Source organism: Carcharhinus amblyrhynchos, chromosome 19 (assembly GCF_965287045.1).
Source record: "Carcharhinus amblyrhynchos chromosome 19, sCarAmb.v2.hapA, whole genome shotgun sequence".
Taxonomy (NCBI): domain Eukaryota; kingdom Metazoa; phylum Chordata; class Chondrichthyes; order Carcharhiniformes; family Carcharhinidae; genus Carcharhinus; species Carcharhinus amblyrhynchos.
This window is the reverse complement of record NC_137342.1, coordinates 15,414,046-15,435,100: the sequence shown is the minus strand read 5'-3', so window position 1 is coordinate 15,435,100 and position 21,055 is coordinate 15,414,046. Positions and strand designations below refer to the sequence as shown.

At 37.0% G+C, this 21,055-nt stretch overlaps 1 protein-coding gene across 4 annotated transcripts in view; it reads left to right on the top strand.

The window, feature by feature from the left end:
• Positions 1-20,706, top strand: part of LOC145355324 (proton myo-inositol cotransporter-like) — a 122,822-nt gene extending 102,116 nt beyond the window's left edge. Inside the window, exons 5-12 of one of the 4 annotated variants that reach the window (XR_013888955.1) lie at positions 837-1,000; positions 2,413-2,533; positions 7,409-7,534; positions 10,813-10,934; positions 14,524-14,676; positions 16,624-16,932; positions 17,045-17,101; positions 17,430-20,706. Coding sequence is in view for 2 of the 4 variants with exons in the window: in XM_080207285.1 (XP_080063411.1) it covers positions 837-1,000; positions 2,413-2,533; positions 7,409-7,534; positions 10,813-10,934; positions 14,524-14,676; positions 16,624-16,773; positions 17,045-17,124 (916 nt within the window). In the remaining 2 variants the exon portion in view is untranslated. Of the gene's footprint in view, positions 1-836; positions 1,001-2,412; positions 2,534-7,408; positions 7,535-10,812; positions 10,935-14,523; positions 14,677-16,623 lie in introns of all 4 variants that reach the window. The other 3 variants (XM_080207287.1, XR_013888954.1, XM_080207285.1) reach the window with 3 other exon arrangements.
• Positions 20,707-21,055: the final 349 nt, after the last annotated feature.

Genomic DNA, 21,055 nt, shown 5'->3' with positions numbered 1-21,055 from the left:
CACACAGTTATCTAAGGCTGGAATTTAACCTAGGTTCCTGGCACTGTGAGGCAGCAGCACTAACCACTGTTGGTCCTCTTCACAAGTCTTTGAAGCATAGTATTATTGAGTCATTGCACGACAAGTTTATGATGGTTGAGAATTTGTGTTGCATTATTGCAGTTAAAACTAAGTACTGGCATTTCTATGAAATGGTTTTCATCCATTTTCTAGCAATCTCATTTCATAAGCTTTCAATGAAAAACTCAGTGAAATTGGTCTGTGCCAACAGCATAAATAAACTTGTAGTGAATTGGCAGCTTACTTTTCACCATGCCAGCTTTTATTTTTCATTGACCTACAAAATATTGGCAAGAGTTTTAATTTCAAACCATGCAAAAGCGATATTAAGACTAGCAACCTTGTCTCCAAAGAATATTTAAGCTGTTACATTGTGTTAACTACAGTGGAAACATTGGGTACAGTGAAAACTCAGCTGCTGGTTCAGTGTAGTTTGCTTCACATTGCTGGTATAGATTAATTTCACCCCCAGTTCTAAAACAGCACTAGGTGGAAAGATTCAGTGTAGTCTGTTTTTTAAAAGCTATTCTTTGAAGCCCTTGCACATAATGCAAATATGTTTGACTGAAAAGCGATAGTATTTTAATGAAATAATTTTGTATGTATAAAATGATTAACGTCGTCAAACAAATTTCTCAGTATATATTGTTCCAACTATTAATTTCTTCCTGTCTTTTAATAACTCACTTTATCCTGCCAAATGGACTACAATTGTTAATAAAGTTGGATTAAATTACAGTACTAATTATGCATTTCCTCCCATTGTCCCTATCCAGGTATTACAGTGCTACCATATTGCAGATGTCAGGAGTCCAAGATGACACATTAGCAATCTGGTTGGCAGCAGTCACAGCATTCACAAACTTCATTTTCACACTAGTTGGAGTCTGGCTGGTTGAGAAGGTAGGACGTAGAAAACTCACCTTGGGCAGTCTCACAGGTCAGTAAACCAATTTTCGCAATGTACAGATTCGTACCATGACAAAAAAAAACTCCACTGTTTTCATTCATGCAAAAAATGCAGTTGAGTACAAGATATGGCTACACTTCAAAGCGATTAATGTTTGTGACATCACCTCAGCAATTATTGCTCGGGATCAATGCTAAGCAAACAGCCTTATTTCTCACCGTTTTTCTTAATTACGATATTGTTTCTGGTGATTATTTTAGTTAGATATCAAGTCAGTGGCAATTTGGCTTTGAAGCAATAAATTGTGGGTGTTCAATTCTGATTATGCCTGCAGGTGGAATAAAGCAGACCGAGTTTTACTTTATTTTGCAGATGCTAGTCAGGTTAAGATCTATAATGAATGAAATGTTGTTCTGCCCCAGTTATGTTTCTCAACCTGTAGTACAATAGTTCAATGATATTGTGCTTCAAAGACTTGGGAAGAGGACCGACACGGTGGTTAGTGCTGCTGCCTCACAGTGCCAGGAACCCGAGTTAAGTTCCAGGCTTGGGTGACTGTGTGGAGTTTGCACATTCTCCCCATGTCTGCATGGGTTTCCTCCCACAATCCAAACATGTGTAGGCTAGGTGGATTGGCCATGCTGACTTGCTCCTTAATATCCCGAAATTTGTAGGTTAGGGGGATTAGCCGGGAAATATGTGGGGCTACCAAGGATAGGTTGGAGGGTGGGCAAGGTTAGGATGCTCTTTTGGAGAGTCAGTGCCAACATAATGGACCAAAATGGCCTACTCTACTGCTGCACTGTATGGATTCTACGGCTGGAACTCTACAAGCTCGCTTGTCACAGCATTGGCCTGGGTGAGGGTCTGACAGTGGAAATCTCCATTGACCTCAGGCAAGACCATAAAATTCTGCCCTATGACTTTGCACATTAGTGCTGCATATTGGTGGTAACATAACTGATTACTTGAGCCACTTAAGTACCTATTGATTGAACTAGAAGCAGAGAGAAGCATGCAAATTGCTTATCTGTCTTTAATTACAACAGTTGCCTATTGCATATCTGTTGAACATGCAACAATTGCAACATGCAAGCAGACTGTAATTAGTGATGCAGGTTAATTTTCAATTCTTTTGGACATTATGTATTAGTAATGTTATTAAAACTGCGTGTGATGGAAATCCAAAGCAAAGATAATGAAAGCTATTTGGCAGATGAGGCAAAATTTGTACTAAGAGAGTTAAACATGTTCTTTCCACCAGCTATTCTGGTTAATTTTATTCCTATTGCTTACAGGTTGCTTGTAAAGAAGTAGCACATTTGTAGTTTCTTAATTGTTTGGCCTTCCATTTTATTTGCATACCTAAATCGAGGCAATGAGTTTGTGATGTAGTGTCTAGCAGGAATATTCTGTTGATGGCTTCTATGAATTGTTTGCAGGAACCGCATTGAGCCTTGTAATTCTAGCAGTTGGATTTTTGTTATCAGCCCGAGCCTCACCATCTGTAACTCTCCATCCCAAAGACCCTTCAGGTCATAACGGCAGCTGTATTCGATACAAGTGAGTGTTCTCTTTAGTGCATTCAAGAATGCAAATTTTCTGTATATTGTACGCATGAATCCAATTTTGTCAGGATGCAACCACAGGTGGAGACAGGCAAGATCATTCATTGGAAATGGTAAAAAGTCAAGTTCACCTGTGACCTTTTTCAAGACTATAGCAAGTTTGTTAATTGAATCCAATATCAATTTAATTGTGTGCACCATCACAAATATGCTTCTTGGACAGAATGATAGAATTTGAAAATAAACTGAGGCCAAGGACATATTAAGACTGGACTAGCTGTAGTATTAAAAGGCACTGCTGATGTTCATAGGCTTCTGGACTGTGAGAAGCTACCATAACTTATGGTATTCATTAACTTCATTAATCTCATTATCTAACATCTGCTGAAATGTGAAACTAGGATGATAAAGCAACCAAGAGTTACAGACAATTCTGGAAATACTCAGTAGGTCTGGCAGCATCTGGAGACAAACAGAGTTAAAGGGCTGGATTTAATCATTGTGGTGTGGGTTCTATAGAAAGTGGTAGCCAATTAATCAGCTGGCTGTAGGAGCTGCTGACCAATAGTGGTGAGTTGTGGTCACTGCTGGGACTGCAGCTGGAAGAAGTGGTATCAATAAATGGAAGGTGTCCTCACAGTTAAGTGGAATCTGAGGGCACCGGGATTAGTCAGGCAGGCCCTAGTGATGTGTGGTGTGGGGAATGGGTTGGCAAGGGCAGGTGGGGCTATTGCCACGGGGGAAATACAAACTCTGATAACACTTGAGAAGCCCAATACCATCTCAGACAAAGCAGCCCAGTTGATCAACACTCCATCTACCAATTTAATCAGTCACTTCTTCCTTCACAGATGCACAGTGGCTGCAATGTGCATCATCTACAAGATGCACTAGAACAACTTGCCAAGCTTTCTTCAACAGTATCTTTAAAACTCTCAACCTCGACCATCTACAAGCACAAGGGCACCAAATACACAGGAAAACCACCACTTGAAAGTTTTCATCCAAGTCATCAACTTGGACTATGTTGCCATTCCTTTCACTGTTGCTGTGACACTATCCTGAAACTCCTACCCTAAGATCACTAAGAATGCACAAAGTGTAGACCGTAGTAGTTCGAGGGTAGTTCATCACCACGACCTTATGAATAATTAGTGATGGACAACAAACATTGGCTACACTAATCATACTTGCCTTGCAAGAACAAACAAAAACACAAATATAGGGTAATTTATGTAGGGGGACAAGGACATATACAGCAGAAAGGAGAGGTGCAAAGCAGAACTATGCACTGTAGCTCAGAAGCCTGCTCAGGGTGGGCAAGAGCAGAATAGAAATATGGAAGCAATAGGGCAATATATTAAAAGGGGAATTGATGGCGTGCTCTGCAGCCAAGAATGTGAATTCCAAAGGGTGTGCATCTTTCCTAGTGCCAAAATAAGGGATATTTTGTGGGGCTGGAAAGAAGCCTGGAGAGGAAGTCCAGTAGTCATCACTGATGTGAGCACAAACAACTTGGATAAGGACAGGGAACATATGCTGCTGAAAAGAATTATTCTCTAAATTTAAAACAAGCATTTGAGCATAATCTCTGGATTACTCCTGAATCACCTGCAAATTGGCATAGATTGGAGAATTAATGCAAGGCTCAAGGTCTGATTCAGGGAAAAGGGGTTTTTGTTCGTTTAGACATTGGCACCAATTCTGAGACAGGAAGGAGCAGTATTGACGGGACGGGCTCGAGTCCCACTTAAACCTGGATCAAACGAACCTACCTCCTCGCGGAAAGGGTAAAGAGTGAGACAGCAAAGGTATTAAACTAGAAAGTGAAAGGAAGAGGTCTACAGAAAACATAAGCATCTGAAACGGGGCAGGAAAACATAGGAGTGAATAAAATAAGGGAGAAGGGCTAGGGAACAATTAAGTGTTATAGAATGAGAGTTTAAAAAGATTTGCTAACAAACTGAAAAGAAATCCTGTTGAAAATGAGTTAAAATGTTTGTATAACAATGCACACGGTGTTCATAATAAACAAAGGGACCCAGAAACAATCATATATTGGGAGGAACCAGATATAGTAGAGATTCCTAAAATATGGCTACAGAAAAATCAAAATGCAAATTAAACACTACAGAGTATAACATTCAGAAAAGATGACTGGGTGAAAACAGGAAAAAGGAGTAGTTGTATCAGGATTTCGAACAGCTTTAGAAAGAAATGACATAGCTATCAGCAAGGCCAAAATAGAATCCATATGGATAGAGACAATTCATAAGAAAGATCCATTATATCAACATATGTGGTCTACATACCAGATAAGAGTGGAAGGGAGATGAAGAAAGAAATACACAGACAAATTAAAGAATTGAATTTTGAATAATAATCATGGGAAATGGTCAGAAGAGGTAGGTAAGGGATGTAGGAAAATGGTGTTCCTACAATGTGTACAGGACTCCTTTCTAGCCCAACATGAGAAGATACACTATTGGACCAAGTCATGGGGAATGAACCAGTACAGGTAAAAGTAGAAGAACATACAATTAAGATGTAGTACGTCACTCAGCCTGCCATTCGTAAAATCATCGCTGAATTGATCGTAACCTCAACTGCACTTTTCTGCCTACTCTGATAATATATAATTCCTATCTCTCTCTGCCTTAAAAATATTCAGACTTCTACTTTTTGAGGAAGAGCGATCCAAAGATTAACCGCCGTCTGAGAAAGCAATTCTCATCATCTCTGCCTTAATGGGTGTCCCTTTCTTTAAACAAGAACCTCGTGCCTAGATTTCTCCACACAAGGAAACGTTCTTCCCACATTAAGACCCTTCAGGATCTTGCATATTTTTAGTCATCTCTTATTCTTTTAAACTTCAACAGATACAAGCCAAGCCTGTTTGACCTTTCCTCATAAGACTATTTGTCAGTTCTAGATATTAGCCTAGTAAACATTTTCTGAATACTCCCAACACATTAATATTCTTCCTTGCTCTTGCACAAATTTGCCATTTGCGAATTCACACATCACAAGATTTTGCAGCAGCAGAAACCCATGAATTAACTGTAATAACTTAATTCTGCTATTTCTCCCTTTTTATAAATTCTCCTGACTCTGCCAGTAATGGATCTACATTTGTCTTGGGCAACATTTCCTTTTTACGTACCTATAGAAACATTTACAGTCTGTTTTTGGTTTTTGCTAGCTTACATTTATATTCTATTCTCCCTTTCTTCACTTGCCTCTTGCTCATCACTTACACTATTCTAAATCCTTCCCAATCCCCTGGTTTATGACTATTCCTGGTAACTTTAAAGGTCTTTTAATTTTCTGGACTGACTTTGCTAGCCATGGTTGACTTTTTCCTTTTGAGTTTTTGTGCTTTGAAAGAATCTATAATTGCTATAACCACGTAATAATTCTCCAAAGACAGTCTATTGCCTATGTATCATCATATCTTTTCACATGTTTTTCAATCCATCTCAGCCAGTTTTGCTCTTCATAATTTTCATTGTTGAAATTTAACACCCTGGCTTCAGATTGAACTACCTCAGTTTCAAACAAAATGTAAAATACTATCTTATTCTTAAAGGTTCTTTTGCAACAAGATCATTAATTGGCCCTGTTTTGTTATACAATATGAGATCTGAAGTAACCTGTTCTCTAGTCTGGTCTTTGACGTATATTGCTCGAGAAACTATCTTGAAACACTCTATCAGCTTGGTCTTCCACAGCATTAGGTTTACATATCTATATGCAGATTGAAGTCACCCAAGATTTGTTACCTGTTTATATTCTTCACTAATCTCCTCATATGCTCTGCTACCATTACTGTTTGGCCCATGGAAATGAGCTGCTTCAGTATCCAAGGAGTTGCAAATGCTGCTTAACGTTTGTGCAATCGTCAGCAAACACGCCAGTTTGGACCTTAATGTCAGGGACTGTCATCTTTGAAGTAGCTGAAGATAGTTGGGCCAAAGATACTGACCTGAGGATTTCTTGCACTGATTTCCTGGCATTCTGTGCCCCTGCAACCCTCAGTGCTTTTTAGATATGGTGCTCAACAAGGAAGAGCACTGATGCAGTAGTTGGAGGATGAAAGGTAGTAATTAGTGCATGGTTTCCTTGCTGTGTTTGACCTGATACAATAACATTTTATGGGATCCAGAGTCAAGGAGACATAGGGCCATAATTTCCTGACTAAATACCGTGTGTAGCCACCTTTGGTAAGTCTGTCCTATTAATGTGACAGAATATACCCAGGAATGGTCAAGGGGAAGTCTGGTACATTTGCTGTGAATATGATCGTGACAGGCTGCTGTTACTTGACATCTTTTAGAGAGTGCTTCCAATTTTGGCTGTAGTCTGCAGAAATTAGGGAGGCGTACTTTGCAGGGTTGACTGTGCTGGGTGGTCCATTTTGGTTCTGATGTCTCAGTCGATGCTGAGTGGTCTGCCTGGTTTTATTTCTTTTTGACACTACTTTGGAACCATTTGATACAACTGAAATGCTTACTGGGCCATTCCAAAGGGCAGCCAACCACAATGCTTTGGGTCTAGAGTCGCACTGTCTTTACATGGTGTAGCCTACAAAAGATTTAACTTTTTCTAAAGGGCATTAGTAAACTGGATGGGTTTTAATGATAATCCAGTATTCATGAATACTGGAACTTGCATTTTATTCTAGATTTATAAATTCATTTCAATTCCTCCAGCTGTCATTATGGGATTTGAATACACCTTCGGCATTTGGGCCTCTGAATTGCTGATACAGTTGCATTATCGTTGTTACAGTTCCCATAAGTGTAAGTAGTTACTATGCACGTTTACAATGCAAATCCCAGTTTTAATGGTTTTCATTTTTTAATTTCAGCTCTTGTAATAACTGCATGTTGGACCCAAACTGTGGCTTCTGTTTTAAACTGGAAAGTTCCAATGTTACCGAGTCATCCTGTGTTCCTGTCAGCAAGAGGTCTGAGTCTATAGCTGCCTGGGGCAGGTATGAAATTTCTTGACTGTAAAAGAATCAAGATTAACAGAGAATCAGAGAAAAGATGGATTTGCACAAATTTTTAAGGAATAATTTTGATGAATGGCCTCATCTTGAAATATTAATCTGTATTTTCACTTCAGATGCTGATAAACCTGTCACCTAGATTTTTGTGTTTCTGAGATGCTGTATTTTCGGAGGGGGGGGGGGGGTGTTGATGGGGGGGGAAATTTTGTTAATGTATTTAACGGGCTTCACGCTTAAAAGTTTAGTTTAGTTGGATGATTTATCCAGGTCGTATGTACTTAACCAGAATACAATCTTAATTTTATAGCATCCTGAAACTCTATATGGTGATTTTCATCTGGGCAGAGCAATAAGTAGTGGGAAGGAATACAGTGGACACCTACCTGATTTTTACATCATTAAAACTAAATAGGGGAGCAATTATGTAGACGTGAACATTCTCCATCAGTTTTTTTTCTACAGCAGAGGTGATAGATAAGAATACAAGCCTAGCTTATGTTTATGCAGCTTTTATTTATACACTCATGGTATAATCTTCTACCAGTGGAGTTTAGGATTTGTAGCCTCGTCAGTTAATTCACACCCAAAGCTGAATGTGCTGAATATTTTTATCCCTTGGCGGGGGAGGGGGGGGGGGTGCTGCTGCTGCTGCTGCTGCTGCTGCTTGACTGTTAAAAGATGTGTGGAAAAATATATCTTTTTTTAAAAGGCCTTTATTTGTATCCTATCCAAGATGACCCTAGTAGCCCAAGTGATTTGACAACTGGTAACTGAATAGGTGGTGGGAATGCTCTTCACTATTCCATTGGTAAGAATTTAGGTTACTTGATCCAATCATGGTTTACTTTATTAACAATCTGTTGGTTTTGACAACCATTTTGGAGCTCCAACCTTTCTCTTTACTTGGCTTTTGTACTTTATAATTGATGCATAAAAATGTAGCTAAATATCTTTGAAAAGCTGAGATGGCAAATATTATATTACTAAACTTTGATTGTTAAAACTTCAGTTTTGCATTTGTTTATGTTTTGGTCACTGCACAAAACTAAATTGTGCTCAAAACTAGTAATTTTTGAAAAGTACTACTTCCACTCAAATTTTCTATTACACTGCTGAAAGGAAAATTCCCCCAGAAAGGAGCACAGTTGGGCAATGCTTTAAAACAAAGTTTTTAAAGCTTGCAATAAAATAGTTCCTTGATTTATATATAAATGTGGGAACCTGGTGTTGGTTAAAAGTAGTTAATCGCTTTTTAATAAATTGAAAATATTTAAAGGTGCCAATTAGTGCCATAGTGCCAAATGATCATAAGCTGCCCTCCCCTTTTGAGCTGACTGGTGGTGATTTTAATCTGAAAATCACCACACCTCGGGTGTGGGGCAAGGTTGGGTAAGCAAGCATTCATGAATAACCTCAATTGATATAGAAATTGAACGTACATTGTTGGCTTGACTCGTGATTCGAATCGGTTGGAGGGAGAACTGAGGCCTTTCTGGAGAGGTGAACTAAAACGGGCCAAATGTCATCATTTGTTTTTATGTTCTGAACTTGTGGGAAATTTAATGCCTGGTTTTGTGTAAAACTGATAAAAAGTATTGAAGAGGGAAGGAATGGCTCTCGCAAATAGGATATGAGGAATCTGAGATTTATTTTGTGGCAAATCATGTAAAACAATTGTAGAGAAGCAATATTGTAAAGGGAGAAAAAATTCCATTTTCATTTTGTTTCTGATCATTGCCCCTGAAAATGCCATCTGCCAGTGGTGCTCCATTTATTAAAGCTAAAATCCGGAAGCTGTCATTCTGTACCAAATTACATCAATACCAATATCAGTGCTGATGCCCTGTATTGCTGGGAAATAAGTGACAATATGCATATTTTGTTACCATATAATACGTAGTTTTGTTGTGCTGTACAACTTACTCAGTTACTAAAACTAATGTGTTAACTGAATAGTATGATTTCCCAGGTATAGGATAGTCCCAATTAAAGTAATAAACAATATATTTTAACGATAGTAATGAAATGTTTGTGTGATCTATTATTTGCTGTTAATCAGCCCAAGCCAGAGTGTTGTCAAGATCTTGCTACATGCAAAAGTTGTTTCATTATCTGGAGTTGCAAATTGGACTGAACACTTTGTAATCTTCAGTGAACATCCTACTTCTAACTCATGGGTTTTAGATGGGATTTTAGATGGGTTTTTGATAAGAGAGGGGATTAAGGGTTATGGGGAGAGGGCGGGAATGTGGAACTGAGCCACGACAGATCAGCCATGATCTTATTGAATGGCGGGGCAGGCTCGAAGGGCTAGATGGCCTACACCTGCTCCTATTTCTTATGTTCTTATGTTCTAACCTTATGGTGGAGGGATGGTCATTGATGAAGCTGCTTAACTTTGATCTATTTGTTTTGGTCAGCTAACTGTTATGTGTGAAAACCCATCATCACAGTATAATTTCCAAACTTCTCATGGTGATCAGGCAAATGATAGCTTCAGGTTTAAATGGATGCTTGATGAGTTAGATAGGAAGGATTAGGAATTTTTCTGATGGTGCATAGCCACAAAGAATTTGCCTTTAAATGAGTTTGTGCCTTCCATTCATCCTAATTTCTTCAGCAAGGTTATGCTCTACATCCCATTAAATCTTGATTTTTGTTTCCATTGAAGATGGAGATTCCAGCCTCCCTGTAGCCCAATAAATACAGGCATTGAACCCATATTTACATATGTTGTAGGACTGAATAAATAAATGCATTTACTCTCTGTAGAGTCAGTGGTGAAATTCATCAATTTAATACGATCACAAGACACTTCAGGAGAGGAATAATGAGAGATTTTATCAGAGTTTTTGGAGTAAAAGGTTACAAAATGCCCCTTTACACAATTGTTGCTGCATGTAGTGTCATTCTAGAGTGAATGAGGTTGATCCCATATTTATAATTTATAATGGGAGGATTATATTAATAACTGTTGCCATAAAAGATACTTTTCCACATGGACAGACTCCCAAAAGACTACTAATTTCGCTGTCATGTTGCTCTACTGTAAAGTCCAATGGTCATTCTTAGCTGACACAATGCATTTCAGGTTCATTCTGGTTTGGATCAGTTTTCTCCATTTCAGCAGCGAAGGGTTTTGATCACTTTTGATATCTGTGATTATGCTTTATGTTAAAATTATTTTTGAACTTTGAGATTTCATATCAGTTATTCTGTATCTGCTGCTGTCCATTACAATCTTCTATTATTTCTTGTAGATGCAGCAATTCTTCAGAGTTTAAGAAGGAAGGATTATCTTGGGCATATAACTTCTGCCCCACAGTATATTCCTGGACTGTGTTATTGGGTCTTACCCTGTACCTTGTCTTTTTTGCACCTGGTATGAAATACTTCAATATAATCTTTCAATTATTTGTATTGTGGACAATTAAATAATAAGTGAATTGTAATTAAACATTTTATATATTTTAGTTTTAAATGGAAGGAAAATCTATTCTACGTAGAATATGATTTAAAGTTGCAATTGTAGGGATTCAGAATTTGCAGTCAGTAGTGAAGGAATTGTGTCATCATTTGTGTTGCTGAGATGCCTAGTTTCTGCAAGGGCCTCCTTTGGTGTAGATTTTCACTAATTTTTGGTTTATTTTTCATTCATTGGATTTGGAAGTAGTTGGGTGAGGAACTACTGCAACAATGTTGCACTGTTCCAAAGTCGTCAGAAGCTGGACGATATCCAGGCTTGGGCTAACAAGTGGCAAGTAACGTTCACACCACAGAAGTGCCAGGCAACGACCATTGCCAACCAGAGAGAATCTATCCATAGTTCCTTGACATTCTGTTATATTGATTGCTGAATCTGTCAGTATCAACTTCCTAGGGGTTGCCGTTGGCCAAAAGCAGAACTGAACTAGCCATGTAAATACTGTGGCTGTAAGAACAGGCCAGAGGCCAGGACTCCTGGCTTTCCAAAACACCATCCAGGACAAGCAGCCCATTTAATTGGCACCCCTTCCACAAACATTCACTCCATCCACCACAGACACATATTGGCAGCGGTGTGTACTGTATACAAGAAACACAGCAAGAAATCACAAAGGCATCTTAAGTAGCACCTTTCAAGCTTACCTAGAAGTACGAGGGAAGCGGACACATTGGAACACTACCAGGAAATTCCCCTCCAAGTCATTCACCATCCTGCTTTGGAACTATATTGCTGTTCTTTCATTGTTGCTGTGTCAACTCCTTCCCTAACAGCACTAAACATGTACCTACACCACATGGATTGCAGCGATTCAAGAAGGCAGCTCACCACCATCTTAATGTGGTCAATTAAGGGTAGGCAATAAATACAGGCTGAGCCAGTGACATCCACATTTCATAAAATTAATTTTTTAAAAATGTCTTGGATCCTCCCAACAACCATACCCATCATCTTTTGTGTTGGAATTAATTTCAGTCAGTGAAGAGTTCTCAACTCCATTGACTTCACATTTGCTTGGACTCCTTGGTGCCATGCTAGATCAAATGTTCTCTTGATGTCTTGTCTATGTTTGGACCAAGGCTACAATGAGGTTTGAAACTGAGTGACTCTGGTGATACCTAAACTGAGCATCGTTAAGCAGGTTATTGCTGAATAAATTCTGATTGATAATACAGTCAAGATGCCTTCCAACGCGTCCAACGGTTGAAATGAAGGTGATAAACAGGCAAATGATCTAATGTGGTGGCCTATATAGTAGTTCTGTGGCATCAATGAGCAGGACATGAAACTGAGGCTATTCAACCACTTGGATTGATCAGATTGGGAAAAACAGATGTTTTTTAAAAAAAAAATCAAAAGCAAACAGAACAATTAAAATAAATTGCCTTAATTTCTTTAAGAATCTCCATCACCAAGTTTTGGAGCAATGAGACTGCTTTCCGGGTTCAAGAGGGTGTTTGAATTCTTACGCTGTTTTAAAAAAAAAATTCACCTACTGCTGAATGCCCCAAATTAAAAATCTGTGGCACACCAAGTGACCACAAGTTGCAGCCTTCATTGATTTCTGTGCTAGGCTCTTAATGAGAATTGCAGCAGCATACCCTGTGCAAGAGCAGGGTATCTGACTGGATTTCAACATCTAACTGCACGTGGGTGTATTCTATAATTACTGTCCCTTTCCTCCTTTTTAAATGTTAGCTTCAAAGCCTGAGATGGAAACAGCGCAGTGCCCTCTGAAAAGCATCTGGAGTACTGTGTAAGAAAGGGTCTAATTGCATTAGAACCAGTTCCAAAAAGATTCACTCAACTGATTTTTAGAATGAAGAGATCATCTCATGAGGAAAGGTTGAGCAAGTTGAGCCTGTATCCACTGGAGTTTAGAAGAATGAGAGGTAATCTTATTGAAACATAAGATGCAGAGGGGACTTGACAGGATGGATGCTGAGAGGTTGTTTCCCCTTTATGGGAAAACTAGAATTAGGGGGTCTCCCATTTAAATTGAAGATGAGAATTTATTTTATCTCCAGGGTTGTTAATATGTGGAATTCTCTTCCCCAGAGAGCAGTGGAGGTAGAGTCACTGAATATTTTTAATACATGAACGGTGGAAAGAACTGCATAATCAGATTGAAGGATTGTGAAATGATTGTTAGAATAACGAATTAAGTCTAATAAATTAAGCAACCTTAAGAAAAAAGGAACAGAAAGAAAATGTGCAAAACATCTTAGATTTTTAAAGAAAAACTTTGTAGTTAAAAACTGATGGAATAAGACTGAACACTTGTTTCTGGCATTGAAAATTAACATCAGATGGCAACAATTTATCGCACCATTTAAAAGGATACTTGGACTGAAATGGCAAGCCAAACTTTGTGCGGTATATTTAGTTTGTATCTATCATTGTTAGGGACCAAATCAGAAATGCCAAGGTGTGTTATGAAATTAACCTTGATATCAACTTTTCTTGACTTTAGCTTTAATGCGCGTATAAGGTATCCTGCTCCAGGTGTGATTCTATTGGCCCACTAGGAAGCTTTTATTTAACAATCTTTTTAACAACAGTTGAAATATTTCAAAAAATTAGCATAAATTTTACCAGTTGGAACATTTTAAACATGACGAGGTAACTTTTTTAACTGCTAGCTATTGATATTAGTTCTAATTTAAGCAGTATCCATATAGATGTAAATACCTCTTCAGAATCAATTAACAAGACACACAGGCTTATGTGAATTACCAGTTCATCAGCCTTTTAACCTTCTGGACAGAGATACAGAGAGACATCTGTCTTCTGACTCCCAGAAAACAACCTCCTGAGAAACTTGTCTTCTCACCCCTCTCTCCAGTAAGAGAGGTTGCAAACATGGCTTGCCTTTTGCAGACCTCTGGAGAGATATCTATTTTCCAGTAGGTTCCCAGACAGACCGACAGGGAGAGAAAGAGTTCCTGCTCTGGTCAAGTTTAAACTGCAACTATTTGCTTATTCTTGCTCTGTAAGAGTAACTCCACCCATACACAATTCTCTTGTCAGTCAAATTAATCAAAATCCTGGGGGACAGCCCTTTCATAATAATACATTAACCAAGATTAAAACAAACACTCCAATAATTAGGATCAATTAATCTGCTGAAGTATCAACAGGTGGCTGTAATCAATTTGGCATCATCAGAGTTGAAATGTAAAATAGTCCGTTTAGAAGAAACATGACACAAATGCAATTCTTAAATATGCGGTATTGTCACACTGCAAAAAAAATAAGCATTACACCCTTTTTGTGAAGTTAATGGTGCATCTAGAACAGAAATTTTTGGATTCACTTCTAAATGTGCATGTGCCTTTCCTTGAAAATGCTTTGTGACTAGCATGTAAATAACAGTGAACACCATGAGCCTCACGATTACCTTGACAGGAAATTGAGCCATTATCAGGAAAACCTGCACTTGGAAATAAGTGTATTAATAGTACTCAACTATTATTCTATTTTTTAGGAATGGGTTCTATGCCTTGGACAGTAAATTCTGAAATATATCCAATGTGGGCCCGAAGTACAGGGAATGCTTGTTCTTCTGGAGTCAATTGGATTTTCAATGTCCTTGTGTCGGTGTCATTTTTGCATTTGGCGCAGCATCTTACATATTATGGTAAGGATGAATTTTATTTCACAACATTTTTCATTTTAATACATAATTGTTAAAGTTTAATTTTCACTCCATTTAACAAACTACCTCAGTTTAAAAAGTTACAATACCAAGAAGATAAACAACAGAATGCATAACTTGCGCAAATTTGTTCAGATCTGTGCAGGCTTGTATCTAATAAGCATGGAAACACTTCATGAAGAATTGACCTTGAACTGATTAGAAATTCAGAATGTAGTACCTAAATTTGAACATGTATGCAAAATACAAAGTCAAGAGCAGGAGATTATCTGATTGTGTCCTTCACTCTACTTAACTGCCTGTTCCCCAAATACCCTTGACTCACCTGTAGGTCAAAAATTTGTCTAGTTTAGCATGAATTTATTCAATGACCCAACCCTGCATTTCTCTCTAGGCAGAAAATTCTAGCAATTAAAGATATTCTGAGAGAAGAAGTTCTTCCTTATCCCATCTTAAATGGGAATCCCTTTATTTTGAAACTGTGTCCCTTATTTTGAAGCTGTGCCCCTATTTCTAGATTAATCCACAAGAGGAAACATCATCTAGTACCTACCCTCTCTCTGAATTGTATATGTTTCAGAATTACCTCTTCCTTCTAAACTTCAGTGAGCATCGGCTCAATTGCTTAACCTTTCTTCATAAAACATCCACTTCATCCCAGGAATTAAGCTTAATGCACTTTCTTTGAAAAGTCTCCCATGCAAATATTTCTCTCTTTAAATAAGGAGACCTAAACTGTACACTACTCTAGGTGAGGTATCGATATAGTTGTAACAAAATTTCCCTCATTTTATTCTTCTGTTTGCTCTTATTACTATATCTGCATACTGAATTTTTGTGATTCATGTATGAGCAACATTTACTGAAATATAAGACTGAACTTCCATTCAACAAGGTGAAAAGTTCAGAAGCTGCCAATTTCATGCTACTGACCGACTTGCTGGTCTGCCAGGATGTCCCTGTTTCTAACTTAATTTGAGTGAGGGAGGTTGCTGAAGGTAAGGGTTGGTGGTGGCCAATTGCCATGCTTTACAGGCTGCTGAGGCTGAAGTCTGTCAGATGGCAGTCTCCCAATGAGCAGTTCCTGTCTCATTTAACTTTCTGCCTCCTCTTGTTACTGCAGTCACTATTGCCAGAGGTTCACAGCTGCATCCGTAAGCACCCTTTAAAGGGCTTTCACCTTCCACAAAAGCTGATTTAGCAACTATGGGCACATTTTAATCTTAAACTTTTTTAGCCTTCAAGAGGGCACCTCAATCTTGATGCAAGCTCCAACAATTAACAATATTCTGAAGGAAGAAATTCTTTCTTATCCCACCTTAAATAGGAAACCCCTTATTTTGAAACTGTACCCCTATTTCTAAATTAATCCACAATAGGAAACATTCTGTCAGTATCTGCCCTCTCTGAATTCTTCTATCTACCTACCATGTTCAGTGTTGATCTCTGCCACCGGCTGCCCAGAACCTTGGTCACCCCAATTGTCTCCCCAGTGGAGACCACTTGCTGTCCCTAATTTGGCAGGGCCCCTGGAGGTGCCCTCTTAGTTATCTCAAAAAAAATTTCCTCCAATACCACCACTGCAATTTGAGTTTTTGGCACATATTTCATCCTCTCTGCAAGATTGAGAACCCCCAGAACAAAACTCTTGCAGTTTAAATTGTGCTAGTGCATCGTAGGGTTAATACTTTTAACATTATTTGTCAGCCTTTAAGGTTTGACCAGAGCATCTTGGGAACTGAAATATTTTCCCCCACTTCTAAATTTTAAAACATGTTATTTATTGTCTCTTGGATATTGATTGCATTTGATTCACTCAGTCCTCCTACATAGTTTCATTGTACAAGTGATATCCTAGGCAAATCAATGCATAGTCTCCAGTATCAATCTGTGTTCAGCCAAATTAATTTCTTTCCTCACTCTGTTTAGGTACTTTCTTCTTGTATTCCGGACTGACTACCTTGGGGTTGCTCTTTGTGTATGGATGCCTTCCAGAAACTAAAGGAATAAAGTTGGAGGAAATTGAAAGCTTATTTGAGAACAAGCTATGCACATGTGGCATTTTGGAGTCTGATGAAGGTCGGCACATCGAATATATTCGAGTGAAAGGAAGCAATTATCATCTTTCTGATAATGATACTTCTGATGTAGAGTGATATTCTACTCTGGTGTTCTTAATTATTCATTCCACTCAAGAATCAAGGAATATTGGTGTCCATCTACTCTGTTTCTGGCTTGGTGTGTGATTCTGCACTTAGATGATTCTTCTATTTTAAACAAAATCATTCTATTCTTCTAATTCTCTAACTTTTAGTGGGTCTTTGTAAACAGCTATACTTTTGTTTTATAGCTTCTAGTCCACTTTGTCAAAGAACTGAAAATGAAGATGACATTATATGGTACACAGGTGGGCAAACAAACGTATTCTGAATTTACTGATAATGTTTAATGATGACAGTCATTATTAGATTCTGTATCTAATATTGAGGTGACGATCAAAGACGCAGCATAAAAGCCTTTTAGAGCATCTTGATGTAATGTTTTGTATTCAAATAATTCTTAATTGTAACCTTTTGGAAACAAAGCAGCCATATTAGTTTTGACTGTGTTCTGGTATGTGGTATGCTAAAGCAAGGTTATTTGCAGTAGCCTGGTGATATGTATTAGTCTACTGATATTCTGTGACATATGGGATGTTTATGTTTTTCTCCCTTTTGGCAAAAACTTATGTCTAGGTCTTCAAAGAAGTTGAGGAATTTTCTCAAGCAAGAGAATGATCAAGTTTGTCACCCACTCACATACATCTAGCAGACAGATACAGAACAAAGTTGGCTAAACACATGCCTGTCCTGGTAATTAATGCTTTATGAACCTAAATTTATTAGAATATAATTAGCTTTGAAAGGGAGGAGAAATGTTGTTAAAATAATTACTTAAATATTCTACTTTGTAATTGTGGACAAAAACTGCATTTCCAGTGCCTAACATCATTGGCATACTGTCCCTATGTGGAAAACCCATTCTAACACAATTTATGCATGTTTTTGTTAAGTAATTTTTCAGTTTTCTCTCAATTTCGTATAACATGTTTTACTACTCGTATGTTGCAAATAGTCTGAAAAATATCTAACCATAGAATTGAACCCATCTATTAAATTATAAAACTGATATTTATAATGTTTTTGAGATTTTGTTTGACTAGCTTAAGTAAAATTTAATATTAATGATGCCCAAATGCATGATTACAAAATCTATATTTTTCTAAAGTCACAGAAATATAGCTAAGGGGTTTTATTTACAATTGATTCTATTGATTTGTTTATGAGAAATCCTTTCTTTTCAGCATACAATTTGCACTGGTGGTGGTGTTTGCAGCTGGCATATCTAACAAGTTAGCACACGTGGCCTTTTAACGTTCTAACATTGCCAACAATCATGTTAGAGTGCATGTGAGGGTTGATGGTTCAAATTGAAACTACCTTTGATTGTAGCAGCTCTGTAAATGCTTCGTAGTGACAAATGGGGACTAGAGAGTAAAACAAGTATTCATTGGATCAGGGTATGCATTTTCATATGTCATTTTATTCAACATATTTTAAGATCTGATTAGAGATTTATATTTTGGAATTGGGGGCCAACCAGCTTGTTAACTTTTTACCAAAGAATGTTCTTCTTAACCTGTGGGCATTCCATCATCAGTTCTCCATTTTTTTTCTAGTGAAAAATGCACACAGGCAATTGTAAAAAAATAAAGTCTGCCTTAATTGAATATAAACAGAAATACTATATTGCTAGATCCCTCAGTGGTAGATCATTTTTAGTATCAGTGTTGAGTTAGTACAGTAAAATATCATGTAGCAATTGGTTAGCAGGCTTCAGTGAGAAGTAAATACTATTTGATTTCTGGCTTTGTTTTCCAGTTGATGTTCTTGCAGTATTTGGCACTATTTTGTTAAGCACAAGTTGTAAAATATACACCTTAAATTGATTGAACATCTAATTGATCTATATTGAGTCTACATCAAATCAAGTGCAGCATTACAACAATATGTACCTACTTCATTTGTCAAGTTATGAAAACGGTTGCTAATTATAAATATAATTTACATAACTGTATGAAAAAAAAACAATTGACCAAAAACACATTCCAATAAGAATGTTTTGTATTACAATGTTAAGTAATTTTAGATGCACCTTTTCATAGCATGCATTCAATTAAACAACGGGTAGAACCAGAGAATAATGTATTCCAGAGTTCAGTGCTCTGAAATGTACAACAGAAATTGTTGAACAGAAAAATTAAAAACATTAAAATAGTAACAATTCAAACTGAAACTGCTACATATTGGATGTAATATTTGAATTGTTTCATACCAAAAATAGTGGAATAATAGGGGCATACTACAATTGATCAACTGCAATTGGTTGAGTTTTTTTATCCTCTGAAATTTGGAATCCCAGACTAATTTGATATTTGCCCAGGTATTGATTGGTATCTCATGATTTGGCACATCGTGAAATTTGCTGTCTCATCCAAAGCAGTTTACAGGATTCAATGAAAGTATACTGGTGCAGAAGGAGGATGCACTTGAGATTAAAATGAATTATTACAGTTGCAGGAAAATATTCTTTGTGACTTCATTGAGTGCCTGATGTCACTATTGCTCAAAAAGAAAATAATTTAAATCCTTGCCAGTGACATCTTTCTGGTTCAGGACATCAACTTGTACATTCACAACCTGTTAGTTCATTTAAAAAACATTAGCCAGGTATTTCTAAGTAAATTAAATAAGTTTGCCTGCAGAATTGCTAGGCGATAGCCTAATCAAGTTACATTAGCTAGTTAATTATTGCAATTTTTCATATGAATATTCTAAAAGTTGGTCTATGGAAACATTAGTACATCAATAGTAAAGTGTTTCAACTGTCCATCAGCTACATAACGCAATCAAAATGACTAAATGCTTCTGTGTTGTAACAGTATATTTATATATGTGATGTAATGTTGATATCAGAAGGATTATTAATATACAGATTAGAGTTGCATATATTTTCCAAGCAGAAATACATGTTGATGTACATGTGGATCTACAGCAAATCTGGACTTGATTTACTTCAAAAAATATTATTGTTGGTTTAAAGCACTAAGAAATTGCAAACATCCCTGAATTATGAATTTGACTTCAGAATTGCAATGCAATGAAGGTATTGTAATACTCAGATTGTGTGTATAAATCACCATCTGATAGGACATTTACTGGATAAGAGGTGCGACAATAACACTTTTTTGATAAAGTACTTTGTCAAGCTGGTTGAATATAGTGGGATTGCCAAGATAATTTGTGATGTTCGAGGAATTGAATTTCAAAGATGAAAAAAGTAATTAAAAGAATAATATATAATAATGCTTTTACAGTGTACTAAATCTGCAACATTAGCACTTGTATGGCACTGTTTAACACATTACAGTTGGTGCTCCAGTGAAACTGACCAATAATCTGAATAGGGGCCATTTTGCCATTTATTACATTCTCTTTTAACATTCTCTTTAAAATGAGCAAAAAATTATATAGCTTAAAATCTTAAATCATTTTGTCATATTCCAATGTTCAATAAACTAATCCTCTTGTAACATTTTAAACAAATAGTGACAGAAAAACAATCACATTTGATTCTAATTACAAACACACAAAATCCTATAATTCTGTGAAGTATGTATATCACCAAGAGACGTAGTACTCAGCTATCTTGGCAATTCTGATATATTCAATTTTTATCAATGGGTATTGGGGATATCTATATCTTCTGAGAGGACCTAAGTATAACTTTATTAAAATCTGAAATATTTGTACATTTAGTGTTGTAAAGTTAGAGCTATATTTGTTACTTCATGTTACGGTACATGTTTTAATAGGTATACTTTCTATGAAATTATATGGATCTAGTAAATGGATTCTGTTGATTCATAAATGAACCTGTAAAAGAAAAATAAATGTTAATTGATTATCTATGTCACTGTGTTGTCTTCAAATTTAAATCTGTTAACTTATGAAATGTTAAACATAAAAGTCTTAATTGGTGCCAGTGTTGTACATCAAAAGGACCTTCTTTATTTAGAAATAACTGATAGAAATGTGACTAAATATCTTTTCTTTAAGCCTGAAATATTCAAATTTGTTATAGCTGTGTTCGGTACTAGGAAATGCCTGTTTCTTTTCAAAAAATCAAATTGCAATGTTAGTGAGGATTCATATTTTAAATTTCTCTACTTACCATATAAAATTTCCATTGAAAAGCAAAGAGATGTTTACAGTATCATACAGTGCAAGATTGCTTTGCTTTGTTATTGTTAGCGTGAGTG